Source organism: Pteropus medius, unplaced genomic scaffold, assembly GCF_902729225.1.
Source record: "Pteropus medius unplaced genomic scaffold, Ma_sr-lr_union100, whole genome shotgun sequence".
Classification (NCBI taxonomy): Eukaryota; Metazoa; Chordata; class Mammalia; order Chiroptera; family Pteropodidae; genus Pteropus; species Pteropus medius.
In genome coordinates this window covers 869,363-895,193 of record NW_024347790.1, presented here as the reverse complement: position 1 = coordinate 895,193, position 25,831 = coordinate 869,363, and the positions used below count along the sequence as shown (strand labels likewise).

The 25,831-nt window shown below is 37.1% G+C and overlaps 2 protein-coding genes and 1 long non-coding RNA gene across 8 annotated transcripts in view; 1 reads left to right on the top strand and 2 right to left on the bottom strand.

Annotated features, from left to right (window-relative positions):
- Window positions 1-7,642, bottom strand: part of MCM10 (minichromosome maintenance 10 replication initiation factor) — a 29,535-nt gene extending 21,893 nt beyond the window's left edge. For 2 of the 4 annotated variants that reach the window (XM_039877400.1, XM_039877403.1), the window contains exons 1-5: window positions 7,569-7,642; window positions 6,050-6,140; window positions 1,958-2,299; window positions 1,159-1,263; window positions 875-1,012 (exon numbers count right to left, since the gene is read on the bottom strand). In XM_039877400.1, the coding sequence (XP_039733334.1) occupies window positions 875-1,012; window positions 1,159-1,263; window positions 1,958-2,299; window positions 6,050-6,056 (592 nt within the window). In that variant the 5' untranslated portion in view covers window positions 6,057-6,140; window positions 7,569-7,642. Of the gene's footprint in view, window positions 1-874; window positions 1,013-1,158; window positions 1,264-1,957; window positions 2,300-6,049; window positions 6,141-7,439 lie in introns of all 4 variants that reach the window. The other 2 variants (XM_039877402.1, XM_039877401.1) reach the window with 2 other exon arrangements.
- Window positions 7,643-7,763: 121 nt separating this feature from the next.
- LOC120614606 (uncharacterized) overlaps window positions 7,764-25,831 on the top strand; it is a 59,841-nt gene continuing 41,773 nt past the window's right edge. Inside the window, exons 1-2 of the long non-coding RNA XR_005656011.1 lie at window positions 7,764-7,864; window positions 18,053-18,190. This is a non-coding gene — a long non-coding RNA (uncharacterized LOC120614606). The remainder of the gene's footprint in view (window positions 7,865-18,052; window positions 18,191-25,831) is intronic.
- The window catches only part of OPTN (optineurin), a 35,635-nt gene continuing 22,308 nt past the window's right edge, over window positions 12,505-25,831 (bottom strand). The window contains exons 8-15 of one of the 3 annotated variants that reach the window (XM_039877395.1): window positions 24,975-25,090; window positions 23,513-23,662; window positions 23,058-23,151; window positions 21,548-21,706; window positions 17,950-18,080; window positions 16,839-16,921; window positions 13,290-13,447; window positions 12,505-13,200 (exon numbers count right to left, since the gene is read on the bottom strand). In XM_039877395.1, coding sequence (XP_039733329.1) covers window positions 13,320-13,447; window positions 16,839-16,921; window positions 17,950-18,080; window positions 21,548-21,706; window positions 23,058-23,151; window positions 23,513-23,662; window positions 24,975-25,090 — 861 coding nt within the window. In that variant the 3' untranslated portion in view covers window positions 12,505-13,200; window positions 13,290-13,319. Of the gene's footprint in view, window positions 13,448-16,838; window positions 16,922-17,949; window positions 18,081-21,547; window positions 21,707-23,057; window positions 23,152-23,512; window positions 23,663-24,974; window positions 25,091-25,831 lie in introns of all 3 variants that reach the window. The other 2 variants (XM_039877394.1, XM_039877396.1) reach the window with 2 other exon arrangements.

The following is a 25,831-nucleotide window of genomic DNA, read 5'->3' as shown; positions in this document are numbered from 1 at the left end:
GGCCATGCCCAGGCCCCACTCCCTCAAAGCCGAACTCTGGAAGCTGCTTAATAAAACACCTTAGTAATGCCAAAGTCCTAAGGGAATGGGCACTATTCTCAAGTAGATACGTAACATATAAATTGTTGTCAAATAAATACAAACACTCAGAGGCTGTAACTATTGTGCCACAAGGCAATGCTATTCAAAAGCGCCTTTTTGAACACATGTAGTCAATAAAATGTATTCTAAGCTACATTATCGCCAGACCAGTCTGTCTTCCATCTTTCAAAGAATAATCATTTCGGCCAAAATAAGGCAGTATAACAAAATCGATACACAGAGCTTATAAATCTTTTTCATTTTATTTTGTGTCCATAATACGTGTGTATTGAAATAGACTTTTATTTGACCATTCTGGATTTGGCAAAAAAGCCTTTCCTAAAGAATTGATCCTCTCGTTTAATATAACCTGGTTTTAAACAAAACGTGACCACTTTATGAGGGAATCTGTACCTCAGTCTCACAAGCATGAAGATTCAATTTCTAGATTGCTATCATGAGAAATCAACCCAGTGGTTATACTTACTACAGTTCAAGTCAACTGCAGGACTACTGGGTTAAAAAAAAATGTAAACTCATTAAGTATTTATTTAGTAAATACCTACTCTCTGCCTAAGGATTTTCTAGCCACTTTTGAGAAAAAGTACAGCATATGGTTCTCATTCCCAAGAAACTTATTCTCTCAATGGGTAGATTCATTTATTCATTCTCATTCTCTCTCTCTCTCTCTCTGACACACACACGCACGCACACACACGCATGCGCGCACACACACACACACAGACAGAGCAGAGCCAGGGCAGTGAGAAACCAGGAGCTTCCAGTACCATACCTGCAGGTGAAATCTTTGGCATCCGAGCCACCCGTTTGGTTTTTGGTAGAGCGGGGATGTCAAGCTCTGCAGAAAAGCATGTCGACTCCTGAAATCTCTGAACTTTCTTCTCCTTAAGAGGTGGTCGTGGAGACTTATCTAGTTGGTCAAAAATAAAAGAAATTAGTAAAGAAAATTTAGAAAGGGGCTCAACAGCTGTTTTACCAGGTACTGGATGCAAAAGTAATTTTACAATTTCTTAATAACAGAAACACATAGTATTCCTAGAAATGCAGTCTGATTACCAGCTGATTTCTGTGGATGGACTGGACTTGCAGGCTGTTTAATTGTTGCCATTTTTAGCTGTTCTTGTAAGGACTTCATTTGCTCTTGCAACTTCTTTAATTCATCTAAGGAAAAAAAATTGCCTTAAGAACCAGACCAGAGGAAATATTATACATGATGAAAAGTGCTGGACTTATTTTTGGTGCCCACCCGTCCCCCCAAAACCTTGAGACCCACAATATAATCACATACTGAGAACTCAGGATTCACTTTTGTACTTCAAAGGGGTCTCCTTAGAGAAATAAACATTATCTTTCTAGTAATCAAGCCTCTAACACCAAAGCTAGTTATGAATTTATATTATAACAAATGCCTGTTCCTGAATTAGAAGAACATGCCAACCACTGAATCTTATTATAATTTACACAAACACACACGAAGATGCCAGGAATTAAAAAAAGGGCACTCTTCAAGGCTTCTGTTCAGGAACGATCTCTTGTACAAACAGAATGCAAAGTAGCTTTATAGTCTTGTCTCTGGCTCAACATATATATAAAGTCCAAAGTAATATTTTCCTGGAATAAGCATGAAAAGTGTTGAGAGTCTTTCTGTGAAGGGTCAATTATAGCGGGCTGTCACGGATCTTTGCATGCTAGAATGCTTGCCTTAAAAAAATGTATGATCTACTGAGACAATTTTTTTCACAATATCACATATCTCGACCCTTGACATAGCAGCTATCCTGATGAAAACTGTCAGCCTGGTGGTCTTCATCTAGTCTAGCATAACGAAATGAGAGAAAGCAAGTAGTGAAGGTACCTTGCAACTCTTCGTTAGTTTTCTCTTCACTGCAAGCCGGAGCAGGGAGGACTTTGCTTTTCTTTGACTGCAATGTAGGAACTTCTTCCTCATCTGTTAAGTCCCCCATATCTCCAAAGAGAGTGGCTAAATTTTCCTTTTGGTCTTCAGTCTTTTCCATTTCTTCATCGACAGCCTCCTCTGTGTACGATTCACCGTCACCATCAGCATCAAAAAGCTCATCAAATGAGTCAGAATGACCATCATCCTGGGTTGAGGGGTGGCTCTCTTCTGGAGGACAATCCAAGGCTGACTCATTCTCCTCCAGCAGTGCCGTCAGCAGAGACAGTTCATCTTCCTCCACTGGGGGAAAAAGAAGATAAAGGAGAGCAAGTAAGCCTACCTGAGAAAATGTCACTGCTAATGACAAGCGTAGTTAAGACATTCAACACTAATAAGGCAATTAAAATGACTGAAGATTCACCACTTTGCCTGGTATAATTATTGGTCTTATCTCTACCCTCCCCCTTCCCAAAGGCATTAGGTTAAGAAAGAAGGGGCCAACATCGACTCAGTGACCACACTGGGGCAGGCACTGGACTAGATCTTTTTCCCTTCTGCCAATGAGACAACTTCCTCCAACTTCCAAGAAATTCAACCCACAAGAGAATAATCAAAAAACACACTAAACACACATTTACGTCCTATAGGCATATATTCCATTTTTTAACAGTTTGAGCAATATTTTAAAAATATAGGAAGATACAAAGAATTACATTAAAAGCATTCATATCCCATTACCCAGAATGAGCCATTACTAACATTTTGTTAAGTTTTGGGCCTTTACATGAAATAATTTTTAAAAAACATTTCAAACTTTTTAAAAAAAACGTACCATGCTAAAAATCTTATCCCAACTCTTTACCACTGCCTCAAAGCCCCACTGCAAACACTAACATAATTTGGGTATATCATTCTAGTCCATTTTTCATACATTTAACAAAAACATATAGATATTCATAATCAATACAAAGTATTTAGTTGTTCAAAAAACATTTACATAAATTATTTCATAACGTATGTATTACTCTGTACCCTGGTTTCATTCGACGTCGCATGTAAGATAGATCCAAATCAAAACATACACTTCAGTTTATTTCTTTCAATTGCTGTACAGTAAGGAGTCCATGATAAGACTGTATCACATTTTACTAATCCACCTTCCAATAAAGGACATACGGGCTATTTCCAATTTTTTCACATTACAAACTATGCTGCAATCATGTATATACCTTCTTGCACATGTGTAAGAGTTTCTTAGGAATACATATCGAAAACCAAATACTTGGATTGTCAGGTATGCACAATTTTCCAACTTCACTAGATATTGCCAAATTGTTCTCAAAGTGGTCGTACTCTTACTAGCATTGTATGGAAGTACATTTTCTCCCTGCCACCTCACCAGTACCTGATAGGTCACCCGATTTTGTGCCAATCTGATGGATGATTTAAAAAGGCAGCTCATGGTTTTGAATTGCAATTCCAGGATTACTGGTGAGGTAAAGAACAGCCTGTGTTTATTAGCTAGTTGGATTTCTTCTGTCTTATTCATTTACCTTGCTCATTTTCCTCCTATTTTGGCATTATTCCTTTATGAAATCAGAGGCCTTTAAAGAAAAAATGTTACAGATATTTGATCTACTTTCCTCACTGGAAAGACAGGGGCTGAAGTCCTGACAGGATGGCGGCCTGTTCAGGATTGTGTGGTAAGACAGGTCAGCGCGGGAGCCTGGGTTAGAATGGAACTCTCTAGATCAGGAAACCAGCCAATATCCTTCCCACTGCTCTACACTCCCTTACCAGACAGAAAAGAGCCAAACTCAAGGCCCAGAATCTGATGAAAGGGTCTCAAGCTTAAAGTCAGAGGTTGCCAACGATTAGTTTGCTTAGTCCACAAAGACTCCAAGACTGTAGGGTGCAGCAAGAAAGAAGAGGCCATCAGGCTCCCTCTCTCTCTGTCGTGCTCGCTCTCCCTCTCTCTGTCTCTCCTCCCCTCCCCTCCCTCCCTTTCTCTCTCTCTCTCTCTCTGTCTAACAACTCCTTACTCTTCTGCTTCTATCTCATGCCCTCATGTTCCTTGACAAAATCTTTTTTATAGTGGCATGTGTTGTTATTAAATAAAAAATAATAATAATATACACAGAGTGATACAGGAATTATCCCTCAGGTCTAATTCAGTTTTAAAGGTCTATAATAAACTAATAAAGTGCTGACTGCAGTGGTCATCCACGTTTAAGGTATCTTATCCTACTCCAAGAATACGTTATCTTTTCCATATTTATCTTACGGCCAATTTTTTCATATGTAATTCACTGTATTTTCTATGTACTTTGGTCTTTATATAATTTCCATAATTCTATGAATGCTGAACTTGGGAAAATCTTAACCCTGATTAAATCCAATAGACTACCACTTCCTTCCACGCCTGCAACCCAACTGGTGAACTTTCCTGGAAAGACCACCATACTAACTGGTTTAACTTTAAATATATACCAGCCAAGAACAGACATTCAACAATGCTTTAAAATCCCCACACTTCCTTCATAAATTTGCCTAGCTTTTCTCTCACCACTGCACAGTCTCTCCTCAAATCCCTGATGCCTCCCCTTCCTCTTTACTCTTAGCTGATGATCTTGCTTCACATTTTACAGAAAAAAAGAAAACAAAAGAAAAAAGGAAGCAATTAGATTTCATCATCTTTCACTAGCAAATCTGAACATATAGTCTCTGCTTTCCCTCCTGTGACAATGGATGAAGTGTCTGGTCCTATTTATGGTCAATTTCCCCATTTATGAACTGGATCCCACTCCTCTCAGCTCCTCGAGGACTTCAGCCTACAATCACCAGCGTGCACACTCCCGCTTCTTCTCTCTCTCCCCTACATCACCGATTTTTCCATTTTCTGGAGCATTTCTCTTGGCATACAAACTCATTCCAGTATTTCCCATCTTACCAACTACCGGATATTTCCCTACTTATTTGTTGTTATTATTCTGTTCTCTTTACTAGAATGTAAGCAAATGTTCTCCAACAGTGTATCTCTAGAACCAGGAAATGTTTTGATTTCATCTACACTGGATCAAACTGTGAAACCATGTAAACCAAATGAAATTTTATTAGATACAATGATTTCTTAGAGAACACATACCCATTCACCACTTATTTTCATTGACCATCCTATAGCAAAAAGTTATACTTTGTATTACAAAAAGTACCCTGTAGGTAAGTGAACATCCTATAGCAAAAAGTTATACTTTGTATTACAAAAAGTACCCTGTAGGTATGATTGTAGCGAACAGGAAAACAATCATTATACCAAAAGTGTAAATAATTTTACATATTATCACAGTGTGATGAATTTCAACATTTAGTCTTTTTTTTTTTTAAGGCAAGTATAATAAACGTGGATTCTTAAAAAATACATTTTCAGACATGAGCTCAATTACACAACAAGAAAAATAATGCATTTTATTTGTTATTGTCTCTTTATGGCCAGCACAATCACTTTTGTGCGGCTTCCTGGCTAAGCTCAGCTAATTTGAGCAACATCTCTTTACTAAATAAATATTTTGCACACATCCCTGCAAAATGAACAAAACCAGAAAGGACTATAAGAATTTAAGTCAAATCTAGACTAAAACTACTTCAATAGATTTCATTATCAAATGTGAACTCTGAAGTCATACTGGTTGGGTTCAAATGCCTGCTCTGACAGTTTCACTTGTGAAGTTACTAAACATTGGTCTTTTGTCTATAAAATCAGTTGCTGTAGAATTAAGTTAGTTAATATAATTAAGGTTCTTAGAGCAGTGCTCGACACACTGTATACAGGCCAATCATCATTATTATGAAAGACAATCACTGTTGTCAGGAGGAGAAATCCCACCTGATTAAAACAAGTAGCATCCAGTGACTGAAGTGAACCAGTCAGACGATATTTGAGGGTAGGGTAGCTATTGTCACTATTCTGCAAGCAGAATAAGTAACAAGTCCACACACAAAATGGCGCTTTTCCAAAAACAAAGAAAAACTGAGAAAACTTCCAGGACTTACCATCCATGTTGTCTCGGGAACAGTAGTGAGAAAGAACTTCAAAGGAGGATCAGGTGCCCAGGAGACAGCAGTAATGCAGTAAGTATCTTGGCTGTGTAAAATCATCATTAGAAAAGTCACCTTTGATTCTCTCACTCTTATATTGCATATCTAACAAATCCAGAATCCGCAAATCCTAGGGGCTCTAACTGTAGAATTCATCCGGAATCTGACCACCCCCACCCCCAATACCATCTTCCTCCTGGTATGCGAGCAGTCTCTTTTTTCTTGTTTTCAAACTATGGTTATAGAAACTTGGGTGAGGTACAGAGGAGTCTATATACTAGATTACATGGATAAGACAAATGGTGAAGAGTATTACTGCCTTAACTACTGGGGAATCTGCTGGACTATAAGCTCTTTGAGGGTTAAGCAGGAAGAAACCATCTTGTTCATTTCTACAACCAACCACCTTTCCCACCCAAGCAAACCCATGCATCTTATCCTCACATCCAGGGCCAACCAACAAGTGCTATGGTTCTATCTGCACAATATTGCTCACATCTTCCACTTCTCACCAACTTTACCACCAAAAGCCTAGTCCGAGCCATCAATCTTTTGCTCTGACTACTGCATTAGTTTCTTGTACTGGTCTCTTTGACTGTCTGTAATCTATTCTCCACACAAGAGCAATCTTTTCTTTCCTCAGTAATCTTTTAGGAGCATGGTATTCCTTTAATAAAAATTCTTTAATGATTTTTCCATTGCCCTTAAAACAACATTTACAAAGCCTATGAGGCAATGGATCATCTCTTGCCTCCTCCTACTTCCTCATTTTTTCCGAGGGACCACTCCACCTATCTCTACTCACCCTCCAAACATGTTCCACCAAGACACCTGCGTTCAACTTCTTGAAAACACTGAGTGCTCTCAGGCCTCAGGTTCTTTGGAAAGTTGTCCCCTAGCTTTTTCTCACCTTTTAGCCTCGGCTTAACTCTGGTTTTCTGAGCCTTTCCAGACCACCCTATCTATCTGGCGAAGCCCCAGAGACACCTTCTCATTTCTCTCCCTTTTCAGGACTTTACTAAATATTCCACTATCATATATTTAACTGTTACTTGTTTGGATTATAAGCTTCATAGGGCATAAGCATGTGTTTGGGGCCCCGTACGTGGCACGTATTCAATAATTATTAGTAAATCATAACTTTTAAAAAAACAAATGAAAGAATAAAAGAAGACCAAAGTCATGCATTTCACAAGCGTTTTAAAAGGCTACTTTCACAAAGAAGAAACTGAGTAATCAGCACCTCACGATGAATTTCAGCAGCGCCCCACAACTCCTCAGCGCTCAGACCTCCCCGGCCGCTACCGCCGGGGGCTCGCCCGAGGCCGCTCGGCTTCCGACTCACCTACCCGAGCGTCCGCCGGCTCCGCGCTTGTCGCTCTCGGAGCTCTCTAACCTCTCTCGTAGACGGGCGCGGCAGCCTCTCTCCCCCGCCGCCCAAGGGTCACCCACACGCCCAGGCCTCGCTTCTTACCCGGCTCCGTTCCCCTTCACTTTCTACAGCCAGACGCGCCAAAATTCCAACTGGACTCCACCCCCGCCTCTGACGTCAGACGCACGCCGGCTTGGGGCCGCGCTGATTGGCTACGTCAGCGCTCTAGCGGAAAAGACCTGGGGAGAGGGCGCGATACCATCCTTGCGTAGAGCATTCTGATTGGTTCACGGTGACCTGGCGCCCTGCTTGGTAGGGCAAGGGAATTTCCGGTTCGTGAAGCCTTGGGCTTCCGTAGGTAAAAAGTAGTGTTCTGGTGCCCTCCAGCACCGGGAAATGTAAGTATTTCTGTATGGTATTTTTACCTGAGGTCAGTCAGAACTCAGTTCCTAACGCGCTCCGGGACTATGTCTTCTAATCTCAAGACTCATTTTTCTCTTCATTGCCTCAGGTGTTAACAGGTTTTAGACAAAGACTTGGTCCGTACTCTAGGGATTTACAGTCTAATTTGGGAGATGGGAAATATGCCTAATACTAAGGTGAGCGCCAGTCTTGCTGGAGTGCAGGTAACAGAAGATGTTATGGCGCGAACGATTCTAAGACCCACTGAGCCAATTGAGATTAATTATGAGCCTTTATTAGCCAGCCAACGACTGACTCTCTGCCACGCAGGGTTAGAGGAGATCAGCCCCGAGCTTCCAGAGTAGGCAGCTTATAAAACCTCCAACTACATCCTTGAATAAGCAGATTACAAGAAGCAGAAGTTAGCTGTTAATGTTTTGTACAAAGATAAATGTATCTGGGAAACTCTCAGATCTAACAGGGCCTAGGAGAGTTTTATCATCTGCACCTTGGAATGTTGCACTTCTCCTGGGGCTGGTGCCTGGAGATATCACCCTGTAACTGAGTTATTGCTCTCCCCGGGGGCTGGTGCCTGGAGATACCAACTCCGTGAAACTGGAGAATTTCTACTTTTACAAGGAGACAAAGTAGAAACATTAAAATAAGTGGGTAAAATGAACTGTGTGTGCAACAGTCCCAGACTAGAAGAACTGAAGAAAAGGGACAAACAGGAAATATATTATGAAGGGAAACCTATTTACTTTGGTAACCGATAAAGAAAAGTTACCTTTGGCAGGAAAAGGAGAGGACAATGGCTATGTTGGCAATATCTGGGAGGCTGGCAGAATTATAGAAATGGATTAGAAGTCTAAAAGGAGGAGCTTGTGTTGGACAGGAGAGAGATGATGAGTTCAGGCTGAAAGGATGCTGTGGAGATTTCAACAGATATCTTTAGAATAGTGATTGAAGATGGGGACGTATCAGAGTTTCAAGTGTAGGTTTACTGGATGTAGTTGAGTTCTCCAAAGTGAAGATTGTAGAAGTAGAATAAGTACATTTACTTATTCTTCTACCCTTAGGCCTAGCAGGAAGCAATGCTATTCTAAATCAGAAAACCAGATCTACTGAGACAAAAAGCTGATTTCCACTGCTTCCTCCCCCTTCCCCGCACACACATACCATGGACATCTGTTTACATCTGTCTTAACACCTTCTATGTTCAATGGTGCAAAACTCTAAAGTCCTATACCAAACTTGAATTTTTCCAACTACTGGACAAAGACCCTGTGCTAAACAAAATGTTATCTTTGCTCAGAGGCAACCCTCTACTTTAAGATGAGTGGCCCTTCTGAGAAAAACGAAAACCCAAGCTTCTTGATTTTTGTAACAGTATTGTCTTTACTGCCCAAATAAATGTCTATTTCTTTTCAACCAATCAAGAGTTTACTTTAAACAGTAGAGTATGTTCTTCTATCTAGTTAATTCAACTGATGTTTTCCAAAGGGAAGCCAGTAAAAAAATGCTAGCCTTGGTGGTTTCAATTAACTCATTAGATTGTTCAACACATTCCTTCTTGGTTTTGCTAGGTTAATAACTACAATATATATTTTATATATGTGAAATAACTACCCATGATCATGGCTCCATTTATTTAAAAGACAAGATTGTTACATAAATCTGTCAGCTAACTCAGAGTTCCTGAATCAATATTTTTTTGTATTTCACATCTGTGCAATTACTTAACTAGAAAAAAATAACTTAAATTACTCAGCAATGACAAAATTTCATAGTAAGAGTACACATATCATTTCAATAAATTAATAACAAACTATGTAAGTCGAAGAATGCCAAAGAAGATTGCTAAATTATCTCTACTTTTTATTTGCCTTTCGTAGCAAAGCAGTTTGGGTACCTTTTGTTCTACTAAAATATTTGAATATTGGTTTATATACTTGATTCCTGTTACACTTAAACGCTACAACTGTTTATATCAGCTTTCCTCCACTGAATTAATGATAGCATAATAAACTTGATATTTCATTAAAGACAATTCCAAGTTAGCCCTTTAATTATGGGTCAAATAGAAGTGTTAGCCAATCTTCACAAGAATCTTTATGATACATACAGTGCGTTTTATGTGTATTCGTATTAAATAATCTTATACTTCAAAGTTATTTTTCTCATTTTTTAGAAAATAATAGACTTTATTTTTTAGAGCAGTTACAGGATTACAGAAAAATCGAGTGGAAAAAAGAGTTCCACATACAATTTCCCCTATAATTAACATCTTGCATTATTAGTATGGGACATTTGTTACAATTGATGAGCCAATATTGATACATTATTAACTAACGTCCATAGTAACATTAAGGTTCACTCTTTACAATTATACATTCAATGGGTTCTGACAAATGTATCCACCATAACAGTATCATGCAGAATAGTTTCACTGCCCTAAAAATCCTCTGTGCTCTAACCTATTCATCCCTCCTTCCCCTCCCAACTCTTGGCAACCACTAATCCTTTTGTTGTCTCCATAGTTTTGTCTTTACCAGAATGTCATCTATTTGGAATCACAGTGTGTAGCCTTTTCAGATTGGCTTCTTTCACTTAGCAATATGCATTTAAGGTACCTCCATGTCTTTTTGTGGTTTGATAGCCCATTTATTTTTAGCACTGAATAATATTCCATTGTCTGGATGTACCACAGTCTGTTTATTCATTTACCTATTGAGGGGCATCTTTGTTGCTTCCAAGTTTTAGCAATTATGAATAAAGCTATTATAAACATTCATGTGCAGGTTTTGTGTGGACATAAGTTTTCAGTTCATTTGGGTAAATGCCAAGGATTGCATTCTTGATTTTTCAAGAAACTGCCTGTCTTCCAAAGACTATTTTGCATTTCCACCAACAATAAATGAGAGTTGTTCCACATCCTCACCAGCATTTGGTGTTATTGTTTTGCATTTTAGCTGTTTAATAAGTGTGTTGTGGTATCTCACTTTAATACAATTCCCTGATGAAATATGATGTTGAGCATCTTTTCCAATGCTTATTTGCCATATGTATATTTCCTTTGGTGAGGTACCTATTTTGCCCATTTTTAAATTGAGTTTCCTTACTGTTGAGTTTTGAGAGTTCTTTGTATAGTTGGATACTAATTCTTCATTAGATATCTGTTTTGTAAAGATTTATTCCCAGTCTGTGGCTTGAATTACTTTTTGTGAAAGGTGTAAGATCTGTGTCCAGTTATGCCAGCACCATTTGTTAAAAATACTATCCTTTCTCCATTGAATACCTTCTTCTCCTTTATCAAAAACCAGTTGACTATCTGGGTCTATTTCTGGGCTCTCTATTATGTTCCATTGATATATTTGTCTATTCTTTCACCAATACCATGCTGTCTTGATTAGTGTAGCTTTATGGTAATTCTTGAAGTTGGTTAGTGTCCTCCAATTTGGTTCTCCTGCAATATTGTAGGTCATTGTGGGTCTTTTGCCTGTCTATATAAATTTTAGAATCAGTCTGTTACCACAAAATGACACATTGAAATTTCGACTGGGATTGCATTGAATCTATAGATTGGGTTGGGAAAAACTGGCATCTTGACAATATTGAGTCTCCTTATCCCCTCCCAACTCATTATCCATGAATGTGGAATCTCTCTCCATTTATTTAGTTGAATTTTTTCATCAGATCTTGTACATATTTTATTAGGTTTATACCTAAGTATTTCATTTTTTAGTGCTAATGTAAATATGTTTTTTATTTTCAAATTTTAATTGTTTATTGCTAGTGATATTAGTAAATTTATATCTTCTATTTTCTCAGTAAACCTGACTAGAAGTTTATCAATTTTATTGATCGTTTCAAAGAACCAATTTTTGATTTTCTCTATTGGTTTCCTGGTTTTAATTTAATTGATTTCTGCTCTAATTTGTATTATTTATTTCTTCTGTTTATTTTTGTTTAATTTACCATCCTTTTCCTAGTTTCTTAAAGTGGAAGTTTAGATTATTGATTTTAGATCTTTCTTTTCCGTATATGCATTCAATGCTATAGAGTTCTTGCTAAGCACTGCTTTTGCTACATCCCCCAAATTTTGATGGTATATTTTCATTTTATTTGTTTAAAATATTTTTAAATATCTCTTGAGACTTCTTCTTTAACCCATGACTTTAATAGACATTCTCCCTGGGGTAAAGTGGGGGAATCTTTTAATCTAAATTATGGTTAAATTTGTACAGTGTGTCCTCTTAGCATGAAGATATAATTAAATATTTTGATTCCATGTTTGATTCCATGTGTATGTATGTGTGTATTAAACCAAGTTTGTCTAGGAGAGATTCTTATGACAAAGCCAAACAGAGGGGATACTTTAATTTTCTTCTAAATGTTTTAGGATCTAGATGCATCTTTTACAGATGGCCCAGTATAAGCTAATTTCGGTAAACTGTAGGTTTACAAAATATGGCACATCCTTATCTTCTCACCGCCTTAGCAAGAACAGTTTCTAACTCTGACAAAGAGATCTGCTCATAGTCATAGAATTAACAAAACAGATCTGAATCAAGTAATAAGCTTATACAGGTTATATGAAGCTTATATGTAGCTAATTCCAGAAAATGCAATGTGAAAGATTCATAAGCAAAATTTTATTTTGCAATAACTGTTTTTGTGATTATGAATATATTGCCTGATCCAGGAAGAAAATGAAGAAACAATTGTACTTTTTAGAAATTAATAAACTCTTTACTGTACAAGCCCATATACCTACAGCATAATGAAAGAACAAAGATAACTTCTTTGTACTCTGAATAGTTATCTCAAATCCAGCGAGTCTAAGGTATCTACTTCATGCCAGTATTTTTTCCTTTGTTCTGATGATCAAGTAAAAGCTCACAACGCTCACATGAAAAGAGCCATATCATAACTTTGGTGCAATCACTGTGGCTGCAGTAACACTATACCACACACATATACACACAACCACACATAGATATTTTTTAAGTAGAAGATGGAAAAAACAGTATATCTCATTTCAAAAATACTTCAAAGACGTTTTTCTTGAAATCTGTGACCACTTCATTTCTCCTGCCTTCTTATAAGGTTCTTAAAATTTATCAGTGAGACTTCTTCCATCTAATTACATTTACTCTCTGATGATGTCACATACTTATTAGCAGCATGAACAGTTCAGTGCTCACATAAACTGAACATTAAATAAGAAAGGAACCTACTAGAAGAGCGGTATGTTAAAGATTCTATTTTGTGCGAGTTTATGGAAATCCATAAAAAATGTCCTAGGGGGAGCGTATCGAGTTTCTTTCTCCTGAAACAAACATAATGAGCCAAAATATTTGAGTGAAAACAAATAACACAAAAGTACAACTCTTGGAGGAAAAAAACTCTGACATTTACCGACAGTTTGGGGAGGTGAAACGTCAACACTTAAATGATGCAGTCCATGACGTGAATCTGTAATGTATCTATGTCGGGCAGGAGTTTTCCACATTTGGGGCAAGAGTGAATTGGCATATTCTGTTGTTGCTGTTGCCGCCAGTTCCTATCCTCAGCTCCTGGGAGTAAACATTAAATTAAATGTTATTCTATTCCTTCCATGTTGCAAATAGTTTTTTTTGATTAATTTTAATAATAGATAGCTAATTTTAACATCATTTAAACTTTGTAATCAATACCTAGTGGGAAGTGAATCCAGGATATCTTTGTCTTTAACTGAGGTAACCTACACACATGCAGAATGTCTCCAAAAACAGTACTGCTGCCCTGTTATTTTAGGATTCAGGCTCTATTCCAGGTTCTAGGTATGTAAAAATACATGGTTTCACTTATAGATATAGGGCAATACATGTTCTAGTAAAAACTAGAATATTTGAGAGAAGATAAGAGGTAGATGAGGCTATAAGCTAAAGAGAAGGAGAGTATGTGGAGAAAATGATGACCAGAGCATGGAGAGGTAGTATCCTAGAACAGCATGCACCTTCTCAGAAGCACAGACAATAATTACGTTCATTCAGCAGATACTTTTGAGCACCCTGTGAGAGGGAAGAGAGGGATACAGACACGATGGGGGTGTCAGACAAGAAAAATGACAGCACAGTGCATGAGGGAAGTGCCATGGCTGTCATGCACAAAGTTGGTTTAGTTACAGGACAGAGAAAGGCACCTGGCTCAGACTGCTCTGTGCAGACAGGTCCCCTGGATGAGACCAATGCCACTTGAAAGGAGGCTTAAGAATGAATAAGGGTTATCCAGGCAATGTAAGTGAGGAGAAGAAATTGAAGAATGAGTCCTGTCATTTCCCCCAGTTTTGGAGCTGGACTGTGGTTCAAGTCTAAATCCAAGAATGCTTGAAGTAAATAAGCCTTGACTCTAGGTGGGTCCCACATGTGCAAATTGTGATCAATGCTGGAATGACTTCTGGCTCCTGGGCATCTCCTTGATCTGACGCTTCTGGACAAATGCAAACCATTTTGGTATTTTAGAGTTTCCACCTAAGTCGCCAGACTTTCATTCGGCCCCCAAAATGGTTTTTTTTTGGAGGATGACAGTGGAGGTAACTGTCATGGTTTGTTGCTTCTGAGCATGTTATTTGATTGAATAACATGTGAGACTATTACAGATAGTTGTTTTCAGCAAACTTTATAAGTACCCTTAAACAGAAATATGGATCACAAGTCATGATTTCTGAATCAGGGAGCTTTCTAATGGTTTCACTGTTCTAGCTCAGGAGTTGGTATACTTTTTCTGTGAAGAACCAGAGAATAACTGTTTTAGGCTTTATAGGTCATATAATTTGTCACAGCTACTCAACCATGCCATTGTAGCGTGATGGTAGCCAAACTTTAGCAGTATTATTTCTATTATTTCAGTATAATCTTATGTTATGAATTCATCTTTTTATGTACACATCCTGTCTCTCCAACTGGACCATAAGCCCTCATGGGGGAGACCAAGCCCATTTGTTCCCTTGTGCTCAGCCAAGTGTCCTAGACCAGAGTGGACACTTAGATGGCTGCTGACAACATCATTGATGAAATATATTGGCAGGGGTGGGGGTGGGGTTCTTGTTTAAGGCAGCTTTTTTAGGAAACCAAAAAAAATCTTAAGACGGTCTCTGGAATATTGTTTTTTATAAGACAAAGAGATTCTTAGGATAATTATGAATAAATTAGCACTTTGTGATGATTTTTAAATTATAAAGTCAAAGAGTATTTGACCAGTTCTTTTCCTTTTTAATGTAAATAAGCACTTGCCTTATGTAGTTATGAAGGACAATCTTCCCCTAAGAAATCCAGGTGCATGAGATTGCTCTTTTTGACCTAAGACAATTGTGTAGGTACTTCTAGATACGAGGTATACTGGTGTTCCTAGGATATTTAAAATCAGATTAGAGAAAACGCATGGCAGTGCTCAAGTGAGTAAATGCAGCTTTCAGAAAAGAACGTGGCTTTATCCACTGATGCTAAAAATGCCTGAGGCTAATATTTATGTCAACCCAAATGCTGCTACCTCTGCATATGCCATATGATTACTGTGTTTTCTCGTACCCTGAATTACTACTTCTAATATCTACTTTAGCCTATTTTTTCCTGTAAGAGAACTTTGGTGGGAGCACAGGGGGAGATGGAGGTAAAAGGAATACTTGGAGAAACTTCCACAAGATTTAATAGTTAACTATACATACCAATACTACTTTCTTGCTGCTGCTAACATTGTGAAGTAGTTCCATTTCAGTGATCAGTTGGTATGTGGAAGGGACTTAGACTGGTCCAGCATTAAAAAAAAAACATTAAAGAACCAGTTTTATGTGAAATTTAGAATGGCTTCCTAAACCCAGAACCTTCTTACTGGCATTGCTATTAACTTTCCTTCTTGCCATGCCAGTCTTTGATCCTTTGACCTTCCGCGCCCCCCATATTTACAATCAAGGATAACACTTCCCTTTCAGTACTGTTAAGACAGTGATTTATTATAAATTGCAGAACACTGTTACTAGTGTATTAAAGCCATGTAATAAACACAGCACAATACTTTTAAGAAGTGTCATGATCAATTTCACTCAGTAAATTAAAATCTGGGTGTAGTACATATTTAAATGACAATCTATTCCATGTAGTACCATGTAGTGGTTAAGGGTCAGCTTGGGTTCCATATCCAGTTCTGCCCCCAACCAGCTTGTGATCCTGAGTCATTTAACCTTGTCTTCTGAAAGACTGTGATAATATATACCTGATGAAATTCCGTGAGGATCACGTGAAATAATGTGTGAAAAGTGATCAGCCCAATGGTCATGCATAGTCAACTCTCAATAAATGGTAACATTTATTATGTACATAACACCAGGTAGTAGGTGAAGATATCAGCTGTGAAGGAGCTTATTTAAAAGACTTAAATGCATATTTATAACACATAAATAATTATAATATAAATAGCAGCTAAGTACCAAAATGGGAATAAAGTACTTCGGAAATTTAGGAGGAAGAGGTCACACTCCTGGTTTCATAAGAGATGCTATTTGAAATGGGTTTTAAATACAGGGTGAGAGTTCACTGGAGAGACTGGAGGAAGACAAGGATATGAGTGAGGGAAGGACATTTACGTGAAGGTCACCGCATAAACAAGTATATGTAGGTATATGAGCTTAAGGCAAGTTCAAGGAGCAGGGAATGATTCAGTTGGCTAATTTCTGTAGAGGACCAGAATGAGAGAAGGATTAAAAGTTTGGCTATGGCAGGCCTTAACTGCCAGTGTGATGAGTCTAGTTTGGATTCAGTAGGTAATAGAGATCGGGGCACTGTGGAAGTAAGACTGATGATGGTGTTATATTTTTGGTAGCTTGGTTTGGAATCCATTATATAGGATGTAGTGGAATTTTTTTTCAAGCATCTTCTTCGTAGGATAGTTATTCCTCGGAGTCCTGAAAACCTAGAAACATGCATGACTTACCTCTTTCAACGAGGTAAGCCTGCTGGTCAGGGTCACTGATTCTCGCCCCATGACGGCTCTGCATTTCCATCAAGGACTGCCTACTGGGATTAAAAGCAACACCATGTGATATTCTAAAATTATGAAATATGACAACATTAGGCAGACATTCAACAGAAGTAAGAGAAAAAAGAGCTAAACTGCAATGCCAAGGTGCACAGAAACCAGAACTTAAGACTTGAGTTGTAAATATTATTAGCACTAGGACATGATGTAGTAAAAGTAAATAATAATTAAGGTTAAAAAAATCAGTTAGGAAGTAACCAAACTGTCGATGGATAGATGGATTAGAAAAAAAGTGGCCTATTTCTAACAAGACATTACAGAGCAAATAAACAGAATGAATTAAATCTGCAGATATATACACTCAGAGTTCAAAAGCACGATGTTATGTAAAGCAAACTGCAGAACAATACTTATAATGATCATTTTGTAACTTAAGTACAGAGAAATTAATATTATCTTGATTTAAGATATTGCATAGATGTGTAAAAGTATACGACAGATGGGGATGCTACCCACCAAATTCCAGGCAGTATGGGGAAAGGAGGAGAGGAATAAAATGAGGGATGGGGAACAAAAAAGACTTCAACTTCATCTACAACTTCTTTTTGTCTTTTAATAAAAATATACTTGAAACAAATAAATGTCAGTAACTGACAATTCTGGATAGGGTACATATTGGTACATATTCTCTGTATTTTTCTATTCCTATTTCTCTGTATTTCAAGTTTTTTTCAAAATGAAAATTTAAAAGAAGTAATTTTAGCAGTATTTTCTTTTAAGACGTATTACAGAATTATTTAAAGTGTGAGGACTATTTCATCCATGACAATGGCAGGATATGACTTTGAAATTCATAATGTCATGTTTTTACAGCTTATGTAAGAGCAAAGAACTTGATCATGTTCCCACAAGACACTGCCAAGCCTTGTAAGTCAAACTAAATGTTAGGAACACAATCAAATGAAGTGGATTCTGAGCGAGTCTTACAGCTCAAGTTAGGAACCATCTTTGACAGGTCACCTGTCCTAGAGCCCTTGCTGAAATGGGCTCTAAGTCTTCACCTTACCTGTCTCCATCTTCAAAAACATTGTTGTCTTTCAGCAAAATTGCCAGCTGCAATGCCAGTTGCTCCTTTTCTTCATGAATCTTTTCTCTTGCTGCTCTTTCAGCATGAAAATCTGAACAGTAAACCTCCATCTGTTAGAGGAAGAGACAGAAGTTACTACCCGATGTGGATTCTTTACAGCTCACCTGCTGATGAGGTGAACGGGCAGTGCTGCAGCCTGTGATATGCCTTAAAATGACAGGTACATGTTCCTGCTAGAACCAGTGTAGCAACCATGACTTTCTAACCTCTTTCAAGTAGAAGACACGAGTTGTGTGTGCGTGCGTGCATGTGCACGTGCTTTTTAAGCAATTAGAACCCAGCAATTACTGATATAAGTGGTTCAAATACTGTATGTACCATCAATTCAATAAAATTCTCTGGTCTCTTTTTAAAAAATAATATTCAGGATTAGCTTAATATAGTAAATGGTTTATTTACTCTGTTGGGTATATTTATGAAGGCTGGCCTTAAGCTAAATTTAAAATAATAATAAGTAGATGCTGTTTATTGAATTCTAAACATTTGTGATATCCTATGTTATCTTATTTCACTTTATCAAGAATCTGAGAATGTAGAATTGCTATGCTCATTTTACATTTACAAGTTTAATGCTCTTAATCTTGGAGAAATTAGTTAAGTGGTCAAACCAGCATTTGAACCCAGACTGAAGCCCATATACCATGGACTCTTCCTTATACCATGTAACTTCCCACAGTGGTAGCCAGCCTCCAAGATGGCCCCCCTGATCCTCACATCTTAGTATTCATAACCTCATGTCCCCTCCCAGAATGAATAGGGCTAACGTGTGTAACCACTAGGATACTGCAGAATGATGCTGTGTGGCTTCTCAGCCTAGGTCATAAAATACACTATAGCTTCTGCCTTGTTCTCTCCTGGATTACTTGCTCTGGGGGAAGCTAGCTGCCATGTCATGAGGATGCTGAAGCAGCCATATGGAGGGAGAGGCCCAAATGGTGACTGAGGCCTCCCGCCCACAGCCTTGTGGGTGAACCATCTGGGAAATTGGCCTTGTAGCCCATCTGGAGTGCAGCCTCCTGAGAGACTCTGAGCCAGAATCACCCTGCTAAGCTGCTCTTGGATTCCTGATCCATGGGAAATGTGTGAAATAACAAGTGCTTGTTATTTTAGCTGCTAAATTTGGAGCAGAATTTGTTACCTAGAAAGAGATAAATACCTTCTATTATAAAATTATAAAGTAAAAATGAACTACTTAAGAGTAAATTATTCTAATACCAATTTTTAACTTTCTATATTTAAAATTAGGGTTTTCTTTTCAAATTTAGTGATTCTAGGATATAAATGTTTATCCGCTATTTTTTAAAGCAAAATTAATAAAATTTTAATATTCTATCACAATTGTATGTGATGAAGAAGTCATTTTAAGGGACTTCCTGCCATTTGTGAATGATCCAACATTTTATGGTTTCATTGATGGATCATGGGCTTTTTTGAGTCAGACCTAAATTCAAGTTAGAATCTCACTTCTACCACTTATTAGCTTTGAGCCAGGACGAACTAGGTCTTTCTTTTGTTCATCCCTATTCCCCAGCAGTGAGAACAGTGTCTAACATATTATAGGGGCTCAAAGAAGAGTTGTTGAATGAATGAAAAAGAGTATCCATGGAAACAAATGTCTTTGTAGAGAATGTGGTGGACGTACATGACTGCAGTATCATTAGGTATCCAAAGGAAATGCTGTAAAGAGCTCAGGCTGAGATTCTGTTCCTGTAGAAATACAATTAAAGCCCTAAGCTCAGTCAACCACTTCCAGGTTTCATTGGGTCAGCCACTTTTGGCAGCTGGTAATGAGTATGTGTATAGGGAACAATAAACCATTGACATTGTTTTTTTTAAAAATAATCTGTTTATCGGATTGGGAAACATTTAAAAGATTGGTGCAAGGATGTGGAGAAACAGGAACTCTCATCTGCTTTTGGTGAGAGAATAATTTTGGTTGTGCATTTTTGGAAGATAACTTGGTAATATGTATTTAACTTAAAAACAGGCAAACCCGGTGACCCAACTGTTCTGTAAGTACACGAAGATACATATACAAGGGTGTTCAGTTCAACATTGTTGGTAGCAAAATTATCGTTACAGCCTACATGTCTAGCAATAAAGGGCTGGTTAGATCTACCATGGTAATGCATACTTTGGAACATTATGCAACCATTAAAAAAATAACCTGTGGCTGCAATAATGAAATATGAGATACAGCATGAGTAAAAATGTTGTAGTACAAAAGGTATAGTGTAATCCCATTTTTAATTAAGCAAACAAATAAACAAAATGAAAACAGAAGAGACTTACTATACTATACTCTCACCGATATGGAATTGGGAAGAGGTGGATTTCCACTTTCTACTTTATACATTTTGTATAGTTTAAAAATTCTATTTCATAATGAATAGTATTATTTGTATAATTCAAAAATAAAAATATTTTAGTTCCTAATCATACTAAACCCACCTCTGAGATCTCTAATTATTTAAAAAGAAAAAGATTTTCTCCTCTTTTTGTGGTTTTACATCTCAGGCAGGATGTATTCTCACTCATAAACTCTCCTCCAAGTACTCCAAACACTAGTCAACTGTATACAAGTTCTCCCAGAGAAAAATAAAAGAAGAAATGTGCCTTAACTTGTTTTTATGAGGCCAGCATAACCCTGATATCAAAACTTGACAAGGACATTAGCAAAAGGAAAATTCTAGGTCAGTCTTACTCAAGAATATAGATAAAAATATGAGCAAACCAAATTTGGCAATATATACAGAGGATAATTCAAGAAATGCAAAGTGTTCAATATTTAAAAAATCAGTGTGATTTATGATATTAGTAAGTGAAAGAAAAAAGTAGAAAATTATCTAATTATATCATCATATGAAGAAAAAACATTTCTTAAATAAAATTCAGCATCTACTCAAAATTAAAATTTCTGGCAACAAGGATAGAAGGAAATTTTGTAAACCTATAAGTGATATCTACAAAAAGCCTGTAGCAAACGTCAGACACTTAATAGTGAAAGGTCGAAAGCACAGCCTCTGAGACTGGGAGCAAGGCAAGACTGCTTGCCATTTCCATAGTTACATAACATTGTACTGGGATCCCAGCCAGTTGCAATAAGGCAAGAAAAAGTAGAAATAACTGGAAAGGGGGGAGGGAACCCTGTCATTATTCAAATGATATGATTAATGTACAAAGTCCAAAAAAATTCAGAAGTATTATTAGAATTAAAATGTGAGTTGAGCAAATTTAGTATTTACGAACTCAATATAGGAAAACCAATTGTATTTCTGTATAACAACAACCCTCAGAAAGTGAAGTTTTTAAAAAATGCTACTTATAATAGCATCATCAAAACATAAAGTATCTAGGAATAATCTCCACATATGATATGCTTCAATAAAAAGGATTTTAAAAACATGTTGTTAGAAATAATATAAAATCAAAAACCATATTTCAAACACCATCGCTTTCCCACTTAAGAACGAACAAGGTTGGCCCCGCTCAGCCCATGTTTCAGAAGGGAGCTTGCCTGTGCCCTAAGAACTGTTATGGTCTCCAGGTCCTCTTCCTGCTTGGCGATGGTCTGCTTCATCTCATCCATCTGAAGCTGCTTGGAGGCCAGCGCCTTCTCTGCCAGTTCCAGCTTCTCATGCAGTTCGTGCAGCACTACCTTATCCACTTTTTCTGACTGAAAAAGACAAGATTATTCCAGAAATGGTTTTGAAATAACTCAACCTATTTTAGTAAGATACTAGATGGTTTATATTTTTTAATGACTGGCTCTAAATGTACTGTTAATTAGCAATGATAACTATGATAACTTACTCAAAAGATTGTATTTATTTAACTTACGGCTTGAAAATAATAATTCCCTAATTTAAGACAATATCAAAAGAACACTAACATAAAGGAAATAATAACAAACTCTGATCTCAGTGAGGTTTGTAACTTGCTAATGTTGCTATTTTTCCACTCATGTTACTCTTACTTTGTGACATCAGTACAAAAGAAACATATTTAAGTTAAAAATATACCAGACCCTAGAGAGGAACAATATTCTGTAAAAGGATAAGTAAAAAACAAAAAGTATTTTTATAAGGATATCAACTCAAAGACCCCCTTCTAACACAAAGCTTCCATTATTTTTATTTATTGACTCCAGATTTATTAAGGTAAAATTGACAAAACTATAAGATACTTAAAGTATAAAATGTGATGTTTGATATATGTATGTATCGTGAAAGGATTCTTCTCATCTGGTTAATTAACACCTCTGTCACCTCACATATTTACCCATGGTGTTAGAATTATGCCAATAATGGTGGACATTATTACTAATTTAAATTGTAGCCTGATAAGTCCAGGGTCTCAAGCTCAATGGCAGCAGGTAAGCTAGCCTTGTAATTGTTCCATGCAGCAGATGGACCCTAAGCCTCAGCCAGCAGTCTCAATATGCCCAGCTCTCTTATAAACCCACCCACCGTGAGAAATTCCAAAAGCTTATGCCCTGACATGAATACCACCTTTGTACACAAAACACAATAGAGGCATACCTCTTTTTACTGTACTCTCTTTATTGCTCTTCACAGATACTGTGATTTTTATAAATTGAAAGCAGACCCTCCACCAGCAAAAAGATTATAATTCACTGTAGGCTAGGATGATGGCTAGCATTTTTTAGTAGTATTTTTTAATTAAGCTATGTACATTGTTTTTTTTAGGCAATGTGGTAGCACACTTAATAGGCTACAGTATAGTGTAAACATAACTTTTATGTGCACTGGGAAACCAAAAAATTCATGTGACTCACTTTATTGTGGTGCTCTGGAACTGAACCCATGATATCTTTAAGGTATGTCTGTACATACGTGGAACATTGGAAGTTATAAGCACTTAGATACAGGAAATCAGTTATAAGCTGAGAAACAACCTCTGAAACCAGACTTAGTTAAAGGATTAATGCAACTACTTTATGTATAAAATGTTGTATAGTTTCTGTTCTTTACTAGACTGTAAAACTAATTTTTTTCTATGAGTACCTCTTTCCTTTTTAGTTCTTCAACTGTTTTCAGTATATTACTGTACTCTTGAAGAAGACTGTTGTGTGTCAGCTGTAGAGTGGCTAATTTGGACCTATTTAAAAAGAAATTGAAAAACAAAATTTTAGGGGAAAAAAATCATAGAAACGTAGTCTTGCTTCCCAATCTTCTTCTGAATAATCAAGTAGCAAAAGCTCTCTACCTTTCGCGTCCCACCACTTGCAAGCATTTTCTTACTCTCATAGAAGAGATTTTTTCCAAAAAATTAAGGTTACAAATAATTTTAATATTGTTATAATAAAACTGAAAATTTGTCTCCTCAGAAAAGTCTCCTAGTACTCTTTCAAATAAATAAAAGAGAAAAAATTTCAATTTAGTCTCAAATCTGAATTCTGATCTCTGAAAAAGAGCTCTCTCTTTTAGCAAGCAGCCATTCAATCACGTGGCATACTCACTTTTCACGTTCTGTATTTGCTTGCTCCATTTTGATTTCTGATCGCATGCTTTCCACTTGTAGCTCTAACTTTTTGTTATTATAAACAAGCTCTTGCTTTTCATTCACCTCTGATGGGGTTGCAGAATTTTTCCTTTCAAGGGCCTGACATCTAAGAAAGATAAAAATTTCATGAGGATAAACAACACTCCTTCATTTCTCAGTGTGGCTTTTAAACAAATCCCAAGATTATGTAGCCAATACAAAGAATTTTAAGATTGCATTTTTCAAGGATTTAACAGTGCAAAATACAATATTTTATCCTCCTTGCTTCTTTACTAGAAGGAAGTAGTATTTCTGAACCCTTATGCCTAACATAAAAAAGATCTAAGATCACACAAGCTACTGCCCACTTGGAATAATTGTTTTAAGTAGTCATGAAAATATGTTTTTGTTATTTAGGCACAAACCAAAGTAGTCAATGGATGGAGATGCCTCTCATATAGTGATCTATGGCTTTTATATTTTTAAAAGGGTTCTGTTAAGCACAAAGAATATGACTTCTGGAAAGATTCAATGGGGGAAAAGGAAGTGCCCTAAGTCCTCTTAAAGAGCAGAAAAAGAATTTCAAAATAATAATAGCAAATAAGAACCAATGATAGTTATCAGCAAGGCATTGATGCCAAGCATGGTAAACATGATCTCACTTAACATGACATTATGACATGGGAATTATGACACGCACTTTACAAATGATAAAATCGAGGCTCACAGCTTAAATAAATAACTTGCCCGAGGTAATACCACCAATAAGCTGTAGATCCATGTTTCAACCTAGGTCTGTCTGTCCAAAATCCTGAGCTTTGGCTGCCATGCTGTACCATGTTACCATAATTCTGTATGGCCTCGGAAAATGCAACTCCAAGGAAACATACACTTGCATGTTGTGCTGGAAATATGTTTGCCAACTAAGCCAAAAGAACATCAACTTAGCTTTCCTAAATTTTGGGTAACTTTTTACATCAAGAGAAACCAGCAAATGCAAAATTCTCAACTTACGTATTAGCCTTCATAATTGACTGAAAATGAAAAATTTTTTCTAAATAAGTCTCACTCAAGTTCTCCCTCTTTACAGCTTCCTTTTATGTTTGTTCACAATGATGTCGTCAGCTCATGTAAGTCACAGGAAATCTGTCTCACCGCTTTTGATAGGCCCTCATATAGGCTAGGAGGCTTAATAAATGCCCCCCAAACAGCAGAATCAGAGTCCCAGGGCCCCAGTCCCCATGTTACTACAAGTATTTTGTGTTGATATGTTAACCTGTACATTAACCTGAACATCAGTGTTTTCTGAATTCCTATTTTAATTAGGTCTCTATTTTTCTTTTAGTAACACAGTAACAAAACTATGTTTTTATATAGTAATATATTTTGTAAAAATGTACAATTTTCAAAGGAAGATAGAATTTGTCTTTCATTCTTACTTTTCTTGAAGTCTTTTCTTCATTAGCTCAGCTTCACTGAGTTTTGTATGAGCCTCCTGAAGCTCCTTAAACAGGGTTGTCACCTGCAAGTTCAAGGCTTCCACTTCACTTCCAACCTGTCACAAAGGAAATCCCAAACATGCATATGGATTCACATCAGAGATTAAATTAACCTCTTTTTGAGGAAAGAATGTCCAGTTAAGACTGGTGAATTGATTAAACTTTTGACAATGAATGCTCCCATATCCTGTATGAAAAGAAGTGTTTTGGACACAAGTCTGTTTCCTCAAAGAGCATTAACTGATCAATTTGGATGCACTTGTGGTAATGATTTTAATCAGAATCAAAATTAATCCTGATTATGGTTCAAGAGTCCACGGTGATGTCAAAGCACAGTCTAATTTATCCAGTTAGCAACTCAAACTCATAGTTTACTCAGCTATTTTCACTGTACTGCCTTTTTCCTAGCAGCTGTAGAATTTTTGTCACTGAGTTTTATGATGTCTTAGAAGTCTCCGTACTTCTCTATTATGGGCTGTCAAATTAGTTTAGTTAACTGGGTACTATTACTCACAGGTCGTCTCTTCATTTCAGTTTTAAATGTTCTCCATTCTCTAGAAAGTAGTGGTCTTAGCCCAGTACTCGGCATACAGTAGGCATTCAATATACATTTGATGAATAAATGAATTAGCTAAAGTGAGTATTTCATGTAAATGTCTTTCGCATAGGCTGCTGTGGCTCTTACAGCTTCCTGGCTTCATCTACTTTCCCTAGGTTTAAGACTGTATTTGCAGACTCCAAGACAGAAGGTGAATTGCCAGGGTATAGTGACTATATAAACATGAGTTTTTCTCATT